This window comes from Helianthus annuus, chromosome 3, assembly GCF_002127325.2.
Source record: "Helianthus annuus cultivar XRQ/B chromosome 3, HanXRQr2.0-SUNRISE, whole genome shotgun sequence".
In the NCBI taxonomy this organism is placed as follows: Eukaryota; Viridiplantae; Streptophyta; class Magnoliopsida; order Asterales; family Asteraceae; genus Helianthus; species Helianthus annuus.
The window spans coordinates 89,574,743-89,586,455 of NC_035435.2; the positions used below are offsets into that span (position 1 = coordinate 89,574,743).

Consider the following 11,713-nt stretch of genomic DNA (forward strand, 5'->3'; position numbering starts at 1 on the left):
TTTAACTTCAATAATTTCAGTAATAGTCTTTTTTTGTTAAAAGCACTACACCCTAAGTCCTTTAATACTAACCCAGCTAAAATTTCAGTTAAGTATGATATGTACCTTGCACATGAGCGTATTATTTTCCTTTAGTACTAACCCAGTTGAAATTTCCGTCCACCTGAAAACGAACCTGTAGTCGCTGTCAACATGCTTCATCTCTAGAGAAGAAACCCCATCCCTAATTTTCCCCAAAACCCTAATATTATCACCGTCAACATTTCTTGTATTCTTATGCTCAATTTCTCTCATTTGTCATCAATCACCTTAGTGTTACATCCCGATAAAATCCTATTATCATCCCCGTTGTCTGTGGATGTTTGATTGATGAAAGTGGGTGGCTGAAAACCAGAAGATCAAATATGGTGGTGGCCGATGGTTCTTCTGGTGGGTGGCCGACAGTTTTTGATCAAGTAGCAAACAACTTGAACAGGTAGCAAACATATATGGTGGTGGCAAACAATCTGAATCAACCAATTCTTAAATAATGAAAGAGAACCCCATCGAAATTGTTGAAGATGGAAAAGGCTTTTGCAGGTGGACTACTACTTTTCCCCCTTTTTTGGTGCTGAAACGATTAGTGCAGAACAAAAGCGAAGCAATTTCACTTCCAATTAGCAAAATCAAGAAACCCTTGAATCTTAGGTGAATGGAATCTTGAGGGAATTGGAATGTTCCTTTCACTCCTTATTTTGTTGGTTTCAACAAACAAGAAAATGAATTTGAATTGAAAAACAACATAAGGAAGTGAATCTACATTATAATTCTATCCAAATTTCATTCCATTTTGTAAAACAAATACATCTAAATTACAAATCAAATTTCAATTTTTACGCTAATTCACATTTCAATTCCATTACAATCAATGAAACAAACACTTTCTTAGAGTTTCAACAAATAACAATAATTAATTAAATACAACAAACTGAATGAAAAAAGAAATTAGAAATTGATGAATCTTGAAACAAAAAGATGTGGTTGAGGATTTTTAATCGATCGTATCAGATAGGATGAAGATTGACTAGATAGGATGAAGATTGACTGGAGCAACTTTTTTTTTTTTTTGGAACGGCGATTGACTGGAACAACTACTTTAGGGTTTTTGGAATTTAAGAAACTAAAAGTGAAAGCTAAGTGGAACCTAGATTTTTCTAAATCAGAGTATATGTTTTCCATTTTTTTTGTTTAAGTTTTTTTTATTTATAAATATATTTTTAAATAAAATGATTAAAATAACCTCATGTGTCTTGCATAATAGTTTTAGTTGGGTTACTACAAAAAGACCTAGGTATAATGCTTTTAACAAAAAAAAAAAAAAAGGACTGCAACTGTAATTATTGAAGTTAAAAAGCATCCGTTGTAACTCAGTACAAACATAAAGCATGAAAAGTGTAATTTAACAAATACTTTAGTATCAAATTGAGATTAGTAGAGCCCGATATTCTCCTTTACAGATGAATGGGTTATTGCTAGCAGTTTAAACAATTATTAAATACGTTCATTAAGTTTTAATCATCAAACAAAAACATTCAAATATGCTAGTTATTATATATAACTCCGTGTACGCGGACTTTTATTTCACGTCAAAGGGTTCATAATCATACATATGAAATAGGAATAACAAATTAACCACATATGAAGATATATGAAGATAAGGTACCATAGCTAAATTACATAGGCTTTGATATCAGAATCTTCTTCTAATTGTTTCATACGTTTTTGGTCCAAGTGAACCCATGCTTCCACACCATCACCATCATGATCATCCATCATGATCACCAAATTTTGAGTTGGAAGCTTTCCGGTACTTGCCCAAACCGGTTTACCATAACCAAAATCAGCTTGGTAATACGAAAACTTGCACCAAGAAGTGAAGAAGTAGAAGCTCACAACATTATTAGTAAACATGTTTCGATTCGACTCAAGATATGGATCAATTACAACCTCGTATCCTTCCTCGTGTGTCAGCGTTTTAGTACAATCTTTAACTGTTTTACTAACGGAGTCACGCAAAATCTTGAAAAAGTCAGGAAAAGTTATGTTCTCGCCTTCACCAGGCCTGAGTCGGGAAGGAGCTAGAGTCAAAAAGTTACCACAAGAGTTTGTGGGCAGTTCGCGGAGTACTTTATCTCTCAATCCAACTGGTTGGATCAGAAAAGAAGCCTTGGATTGTCCGTTGTTCGCTTGATCAACGTGAACAAAGGCCTTCCATAACAACGCAACAACAAGTTGGACTTTCGAAGGGCTACAAGGCCCGTTTTCATTAAAACCAACCTTTTCTCGCATGGCGGATATCGCCTTCGCTTTAAAAACAAAGTGTCGTGCGATAGTTTTTACGCCAACACTCGACCTAGGCATTCGTACGTCAAGCTCAGGCAAACCTCTTTGGGTGAAGCAAGTTTCCAAGTTAAAAATAGGGGAGTACATTTCGTGTTTATGCATTCCATTTCTTCTAGAGGCCCAATTGTCAATAAAGTTGCATATAGCACCCATATCTGAGATCCTATGTGAAAAACACATGCCAATTGCAAAACCACCACATTCAAAAGTGGTGACTTTGACAGATAACATGGGATCATTGACTTCATCAACCTCACCAACCTCACAAGGGAGGAAACTATTTAGCGCACCAGGGTCTAACACGTGTCCTAGGCCTAGAATCTCCGAGAGCCGGACATTCGCTTTGCCCAAGACATACAAAACACCTTGATCGTTACAATCAACTAACAAAAGCTTACGAATATATCGACCAGCCAACGGGTAAAACTCACTCAAAGTTCTCGATAGAGTATCCTCCAAATGGTCACAAATGTTTCCATATAGTCCTTTAGTATCTTTAGGTGGTGTGGGATAGTAGAGAATAAGAGGGATGTTCATGGATGGGGCTAGCTCATCAAAGAAAGAAATCTTGAAGTAACGATCGACGGTGGAAGTTGGTCTTGAGGGTTTCACGAATTTTGACAGGTAGTCTGTGACCTTCATCTTTGTTTGGCTTGTGGATGATTTAGCGATTGTCATGTATGCTACATTTATAATGAAGTCAAGTTGTTTGGACACATGCATGCGATGTTGACTCACAATGTTGTAATATACAGAGTCAATGTCTGAGTTAAATAATGTATTCCATGGTTATCCATTTACGATCCTGTGCAATTTTACGTCCATTTCATGTCAAGAAAATTGGAATATCCGTAGAATGTATGGATTATGACGATATTACATTATAATATCTGTTTGAAAATGATTTAGAAGCTGAGAAGTTCGATCAATTCGATGACTAAACAGATTCCACCATACAAATGATTCTCTTGTTAAGGAAAATCGAATGTCTATAACAAATCCATATTCTTGTAATATCTAAAATAATATTTTAATGTAAATAGCAAATCCATATTCTTGTCTATAGGTATTATTGGCCGGGTTCAAATGATATGCACTCCAACTTTTGGGAACCAATTAACAAATTAACAGATTAACAAACTATAAATAAACAAATCTTATGTATATAGGTGTGTACCTTATGGATAAGATGGTTTTCAAAAAAAAAAAAAAAAAAAAATTGATGTTTGATTTTTAACCCAAAGCTATTTGTTTTCTACTTATAACACAAAAAGTTTTCATCTCTTGCAATTCAACCTTACAACTTTTGTACTTTCAACTTGGTCCCCACACTTTTCATATTTCATTGATTTTTCATTTTAAATTTTGCGAGTTAACACGGAGTAACACGTGTGTGGTTCAACGTTTTAACATTTCATTTTACGCTTCGTACTAGATTTTGCGAGTTAGCACGGCTCAATGTGCGTGTGTGGTTCAACGTTTTTACGTCATCTATCTTTTACCTGTTTGACATGTTCGTTACAATTTGCGGGGTCCTAACTCGACTTAATTATTATTTTCTATGTTTTACGTTGCAATCTAATTTCTTTACATTAATACACCGTAACTTCAGTATTGGTTGTCGCTGGCGGTGGTGTGGTATTGGTGCTATTCGGCACGGTTTTACGCCCCCGCCGAATTACGGCGGGTGGTAAATCTAGTTTTCTTTAAATAAAAACCAATTCTATTTTGTGTGATCAAATTAATATATGATAGTAGAGAAACTGAATGAACAGTTATTCGGGGTATTTAGGGGATTTCAATACATACAATGACGTGTGGCTGCTTCTTAACATGTTTGAGAAGCACTTGACACGCGTCTTGAAGCCCCAGATCATAAAACCCTAAGGGTCTGTTCCCGAGTATCATTTAACAGGGGTAAGGGAGAGAAAAGAGATGAAAATATGAAAAACTATGTTCTCGAGTTTCATTTAACAGGGGGAGGGGAGGGAAAATGAGGGAAAAGGGAAGAAAATATGACCAAATATGACCATATATTCATCCTCCCAAATTGGAGAGATTAGGAGAGAAAATTTTCCTTTCTCTCCCCTTGTTAAATGAGACCCGGGAACATAGTGTAAAACTATTTCGCTCTATTCTTACACCCCACAAACATACGGCAGAGAAGGAGACCTGGTGATGGTTACCGCGAAGTGACGGCGGTGGTCATTAGAAACCCTAGCCGCCGCCTCCGACGAGCTGGCTTGGATTCCGTTGAAGAACTATCAGGCTCCGGTAAGAAGTTAAGAGTTCCGTTCAGTGCTGCATGTCCCGATCTGGTATGTTTCCGGCAGGTCTGGTAGCTTTGGGTTCCGTTTCGTTGCTGAGAGAGAATGCACGGAGAGTCAGAACCTGATAGAAAGGGAGAGTGAGCGCGGAGACAGAGAGAGAGGCAGTGACGACGGTTTTAGGCGGCAACACCGCATTCCAGCGCGTCAACGAGTTCTCCTCATATTGTGAAGGTTGGGAACATGAGTAGAGAGCGACCATGTGTGTTAGATCGGAGGCTGCCATAGCTCTGACTGGACGGCGGTCCGGTTAGGGTTCCGATCAACTTCGGACACGTTTCCGTTGTCTCAGTTGTCAACATTTGTTCTTATTTCTAGGGTGTTTTTTTGTCTTGCCTGGGTTTAATTGTGGATTTTGTGCGGCTGGTTTCAGGTTTAATTGCGGTTTATCTGCGGCTGATTCTGGTTTTGCTTCACTTTGTGTTTTCAAATCGATTTCTGTAGGTATGTATTCGATTTCTGTAACGCCCTGCGTTTTTATACCTTCTTTATTTGGAAACCTTTAATTAAAATCCTATTTGTGTAAACGTTGTGTTCTTGAAACTTGAAAATTTCGCGAAACGATTAATCGTTAAAGAAATCTTTTATCTTTAATTTAAATCGTTATAATATGGCCATTATACAAATTATATAAATTAATTAATTTTATTATTTAAAAGTGCATTATTATGATAATCTAGTTAGTCTCATTAACTTCTAAAATTAGCTAATATAAATAACCTAGTTAGTTTGTATTATAAAGTTAGTTTTCTATATATATCCATATAAATATATATCGTACCTTAGTTAGTTAGTTAAACCACTTTAAAATAACTTAGTTAGTTAGACCACGGGGACCATTTGTGCAAATTCTCTAACTAAACCTACCCTTATAAGATATCTTTAAACCCTAGTTATATACATATACAAAAAGTAACTTGAGTCACGTATCCCATCGTATCCGCACCGGCAACCGTCACATCCTTTCATATTTATACATAAGCAGCGGGACATGCAACCGTCGTCAAAACAAGTCAGCCCCAAAATGATTCTACACAAATTCAACCACATATGTTGAATGATTTCAATTATTTCCGAAAAATCATCAAATTTGAAAGGTTTTCTTACGATTTATCCGTTGAATCAATCGTTTTTTATCGGAAAATTGCGATGTCTAATTCGTAAGGTCATAATAATTGCGATGTCTAATTCGTAATGTCAAATCATAACCGCTTCAACAGAAACCAAATCCCCAGATCCCGAAATCTTTCTTCACCGGAAAGTCAACCCACATCACCACCACTGTTTGGCCACTTCTGACCATAATGGAGACCCGCCAAAACCTCTACAGTCTATACGAACCATCACAGATCACTGGACGGATTAGTAGGCGCCAGACATAACCCACATAATCGGAAAAATGAAGGCATGGAAACTGACTTATCTATAATGTCAAAAATGTGGCATTAATTTGTGAACTTAAAGGGACACCGGGGCAGGGCCCAGGGGCCGACGGTGGTGACGATGACGGATGATGAAGACAGACAGTGGGAGGGAGATTGGAGACTGGGGAGATTTGGTGGAGGCGTTTTTAGACAGGAGTTTTCGTTTCTCTATTAAATTTGCCGTGGTTTATGTTGGCCCAACTTTTGATTAGTGGTATGACGATTTATTATATTTGTTTGTTAGGTTATTTTTAAGTATTTTAATCATTTCCTTCAATTTAAATAAATAAACCTGCAATCACTTTAAATTGATCGTTTAAGCACAAGACTCTACACCAATTCTGTATGTATTGTGTTATAAAACTTATCTTTTGATTTTTTTGAACTTACCTTTTGATGCAAATAGCCTATTTTTTTTACCACTAATCAAAAGCTACGAAATTTTTTTTCAACCAACATGCACAACAAATGATATAATACTTTCTTCAAACGATGCATAAATTTTTTTGCAACCGACATGCATAACAAATGATGTATGGGATAATTAATTCACCAACACTTTCTTCAAACGGTGCGTCATTTTATTTATTTATTTATTTTTTTTGGGCAATCGACTAACATGATTCGCAACTATTTAGAATGGAAGTCGTAACTCTAATGTAAACCACAAATGACATCGTCGTCTTCAAATACCATCTTGCTTAGAGAATAAAATCAAAGAATTTTCGCTTCTATCTGACATAGTAATAATAAACATTCATAATTAACATCCTGTCGCAACGCGCGGGTAGCATCAACTCGTTCTAAACAAAAAGGAGCAGCCACCTCCTTCACCTCTCACTCAGCCGACATCCCCCTTTCTTCTCCTTCTCTCTGCGAAATCCGGTCACCGGAGCAACTCATTGCTCGGCAAGCTCACCCACCCCCATGGCACCTCGCTTGTGCCATCTAACACCTTACCACACCCCCTCTCCTCCTCATCGAACTCCCTCCTTCCTTCGATTGACGAACGAGCGACCACCACCACCACTGCCGTCCGGTGGTGGCGTGAAGACGAACACGAGAGAGAGAGACGTGGAGAGAGAAGCGGAGGCGAGACGACGGTAGTGCCGTCGTCTGCGGCAGCGGCGTCAATCGTCCTCGGGATCGAGTCTTGATTTGGCTTCGGTTCAGCTTCCATTCTCAGGTTCGAGACCCGTTCGATTTCAGTCCATTCGTCATCTATTCCGGTTCAGGTTAGGTTTCAGACTAAAGTTTAGTCTCAGTTTTGATTTGGGCATATTTGGTTCAAATTCGTTTGTTCGGTTCAGGTCCTACTCGGGTCAGTCAACATGGCCGTCTCGGTTCTGTTCGATAATCGGTTCAGGCTCGTCTCGGGACTGTGCCATATACATCAAGCACATCAGTGGTTTCGGGTCAGATTTTGGATGAATTCGATTTATGTCAGCGGGCCGGGTTTCAGATTCAACATGTTGTGGTTCGGGTTAGTCACGTACTCACGGCTTAGTTTTGCTTCTCGGTTCAGCTCACACCGGTTCTGTTTTAGGTCTCGGTTCGGGTTCGGTCAACACAAGTCAACAGCAGTCAACTCGGCCAACGAAAGTCAACCGGTCAACTGCTGGTCAACTGTCGAACCAAGACTTGGTAAAATCTTAACCAACGCGATTTACTTCATTTATGATTGATTTTATATATATAGTTACTGTTTAATCGCGAACCATTCATTACATGATTTTGTTCATTAATCGTGCGTGGGAAACTTGTGTAAAAACGCTCATTTTCGTTATATAACTCATATAAATATTTGGTGTTTCGTTGATTGTGGGGTTTTGACAAATATATCGATAACTTGTGTTGTCGGGATCGTCCAAAAACAGAGGAAACTCTGCCCGTTTTTCGTAAAATTCCGTGGAACGAAACGCGATAATTTTATAAATCGAAGCCTATTAAATTCTATTAAATTTTTATAAAATAGATATAAATGTGTATTCATTTTGGTCACGTTTCAGCAATGCACTTGATATAATTAATTTGAAATATTACTTTTACTAAATGAAATATATACCAACTAATTATATATATATATATATAGACACATAGGGAGCCGCTAGAATGAAAACCACCCCGTGTTGTAAGAAGCGCGAGAACTACACCCCACGGGTGGGCGTTCACCATGATTTTTTTTACAACTAGATGTGTATATTATAAACACAGCCGTAAAAAAAAAAATTTAAACGCCGCGGCCGAGGGGGTAGTTTTTTACACCACAAGTTTGGTGAAAAAAAAAAGAAAAAAGAAAAAAAAATTTAAAACACCAAACTTGTGGTGTAAAAAACTACCCCCTCGGCCGCGGCGTTTAAATTTTTTTTTTTTTTACGGCTGTGTTTATAATATACACATCTAGTTGTAAAAAAAAATCATGGTGAACGCCCACCCGTGGGGTGTAGTTCTCGCGGTTCTTACAACTCGAGGTGGTTTTCATTCTAGCAGCCCCCTAGACACATATACATATATACCAACTAGCTATACTCTAAATTCCAATTCGATTCCTCCGTCATAATTCTGAATACTCATACACCCCTGTTTACCATATAGGGTGACCTCGGTGTTCTATTCTCCTAAACTCATACAGTCGTCAACACTTGGATAATCGGAAGACTTAACAATTCCGTGAGTATACTCGATCCCTTTTTCACCTTTACACTTTGGGATGCAACATGTATAACTATGCAAACATCTTTAAACTAAACTAAACATACTCAATCCTTGTACAAACATGAAACTAATGTGCTTTACTTATGATTCTTGTATGCTCTATTTGAACGATTTGGAACGTATATGCTCATTAACTTTGCTAGCCCACCTTAACAATTATAGCGCTATAGGATTTACGCACCGCCCGTTAAACTTGGGGTATTGTTAAGTTAAACATTTACCATCCCGCTATCAATTGGGATTAGGCTATTTTATGCGTTGGATTCTTGGGTTTGATCATAGTGTACGCCAAAATTGCATACTAGTAATTCACATATTATGAATCATGTTGGATTTGAGCCTTTTATTCTATTATGCTATGTAAACAAACTTGTATACTCGCTCTTTGCTTTTGCATTGAACTCTATTTTAATACATGTCGCAGGTTGTTAGACAAGACGATGAAGAAATCAAGTTAGGATGGACTTAGATACTCATTCAATAATAAACAGTGTTGTTGCAATTTGTCTTTATTTGAAACAATGTATTCAAAATTTTAGTCATTAATGAAATTGGATTTAAATTATATTGTCACATAGTGTTATGATGTCTCTTGCAATCTAGTTTTCGTCTCATCCCGATGTTTCCGCCATCGGTTGGGGTGTGACAATTTCGGCTTCTGATGGTTTTAATTATCTTGATAATGCATTGTGGTTAGGTTATTTTGGCCGTTATTTATTGTTTTTTCTTTGTATTTGTGTTTCTTTGTTTTGGGTTCGGTATGCATTGTATGATTCCAATGATTATTGTTATAGAAATTTTGTTTTGTTTACTGGATTGCTTATTTGTGGACTAAGATCCATTATTATTATTATTGTTATTGTTATTGTTATTGTTATTGTTATTGTTATTGTTATTGTTATTGTTTGTTGTTGTTATTGTTATTGTTATTGTTATTGTTATTGTTATTGTTATTATTATTATTTTGTCTGTTTTTGTTAGACATTAGGAGTTGTTTGTTTTGGTGGCTTTATCTTAATTTCGTGCTTATTTGGTAATCTTGGCTCAACTGTTTGATAAGAATCAAAATGTAAGTGCAAATATACAAAAGTTTGTAACTTCATGTTTTACCTTCTTTTTTCTAGCTTACTGCTTCAATTTTGCGTACCCAATGAAGAGGTGGTGCTAGTAATTAAAAAAAAGTCTAGCATTGATGCACTGATTATGGGTCGCGAGTCAGCGGGTTGTAGAGTCAAATACATAGTCGGGTCGTGGGTTTGAAACGGGTCAAGGTAGCTGCCAACAAACTGTCTTACTGATGCAAAAGTTTTGAAATTTTTAATAAGAAAAAAAGTATCCTTGAATGACACTGCTGATCGTGTTGAGCAGTACTCTCATTCTCATTTGGGTAACAGTATAATTGTGAAGGAGCTAGCATTTTAGTGCAAACATGGCAGCAAATGGGTTACAAGGGTGGTCAAGTTTTGCTGATGTTAGTATTTATTTTGCTGAATATGCCTGATATCCGGTGTGCTAATAGACTTGCTCTAAAAATGTTTAAAAGAACTTATAAAACCTTTTCAAATATCCATCCTTGCACATCATGGTGCTAAAATGTTATCAAAACTACAGTACGACACAACCATGTCCATCCCGCGTATCTTGATTTTTGTGCAGGTTTCTGCTATGTGTTGTTATGGTCAATCTACATCTGTCCCTCTCTCCTAATTTCAGATGTTCAAGCTAAGATGTTGAAACAACACCATTTTATTCATAATGAGGCGGAAAAAGTCCCACACATTTAATGTATGGTCTGATTTCTACAGGTGAACTCTTTACAAACAGCAAAGGATGAAGCTTGGAACTTTGAAGCTGATGTGTCCCCTAGATTTCAGCATTCTGGAGGTACCTCACGAAATAATATGGCAAATTTCGTCCTACAACTTAAGTATGTCTAAAAATAAATACGTTTTGTATCTTTAATTTTGATAAACTATATAGAATTTCCATGTTTGGAAACTGTCTGTTTATCTAGAGAAATCTCTTTACTCATTTTGTGAACTCAAGATTTCATATGCAAACTCGATTTTGACGTGTTAATGGTTTACAAGAAGAAAGAGCAAGAAATGGGTGTTGACTACTCTTATTAGATTTGTATGTTACCTTATTATTATATCAGTACCTCTTTGTTTGTTTGTGGATTTGTTTGTTTATCTATACCTGATATTAATGCCATCATCTCTAATATATTCAATCAGACACCAAGCGTAATGTTTGACGGTCACTAGCTTCCTGTTGGTGCTAAAGTTCAAGTTGTTTATAGTGAAGATGGTGAAAGGTCTATATTATTTTAACGTTTTATTATTGTTAGTGGGGTTTCTTATTTGATCACACAGTTCAAGTTTTTATCCTTCATATGCAGGTATGATGCAACAATTGAGGCTCTTACACCTAATGGGCATTTGGTTTGATTAGTTTTATGTTTGAACATTCATAGTTGAAGACATTATATTGTATATCATCTTCTTAGGCCTCACGAAGTTAAAAAGTTCAATTAATGTCATACGCTGCCCCCCCCCCCCCCCCCCCCCAATTTTATGTGTCGACCTTAGTTACCTGTACCGCAACGCGCACGTGTCGAAAATCTAGTTTAATTTATGGTAAAAGGTGTTTTAACGATTTAATTTATGGTGAAAGGCGGTTAACACTAAAGAGGTAAAATAAAATTACCTATGGTTCTCGTTTGAATTCAGCGCACATACATGTGCATGTCAGTTTATTTTTTATTGAACAAATAAACATATGAACAAATTAGTTTGATTATTTTATATACATAATCAACACATATATATTTAAATTATAAAAACAAAACAAAAAACGATATGA

General features: G+C 36.7%; 1 protein-coding gene and 1 long non-coding RNA gene across 11 annotated transcripts; one reads left to right on the forward strand and one right to left on the reverse strand.

Annotated features, from left to right (window-relative positions):
- Positions 1-1,543: 1,543 nt before the first annotated feature.
- Positions 1,544-3,112, reverse strand: LOC110927771 (pelargonidin 3-O-(6-caffeoylglucoside) 5-O-(6-O-malonylglucoside) 4'''-malonyltransferase). The gene has a single exon (XM_022171192.2). The coding sequence runs from the start codon at positions 3,103-3,105 to the stop codon at positions 1,708-1,710; it is 1,398 nt and encodes a 465-aa protein (XP_022026884.2). The 5' UTR covers positions 3,106-3,112; the 3' UTR covers positions 1,544-1,707.
- Positions 3,113-6,922: 3,810 nt separating this feature from the next.
- LOC110929193 lies at positions 6,923-11,390 on the forward strand. 10 transcript variants are annotated; one of them, XR_004888417.1, is made up of 7 exons: positions 6,923-7,368; positions 7,444-7,777; positions 8,729-8,803; positions 9,273-10,732; positions 10,895-10,981; positions 11,086-11,165; positions 11,250-11,390. It is a non-coding gene; the product is annotated as an uncharacterized LOC110929193 (long non-coding RNA). The 10 variants fall into 10 exon arrangements; XR_004888421.1 differs by having other exon boundaries at positions 7,444-7,616; positions 7,680-7,777; positions 9,273-10,981; XR_004888418.1 differs by having other exon boundaries at positions 6,924-7,368; positions 9,273-10,119; positions 10,654-10,981.
- The last annotated feature ends 323 nt before the right edge of the window (positions 11,391-11,713 follow it).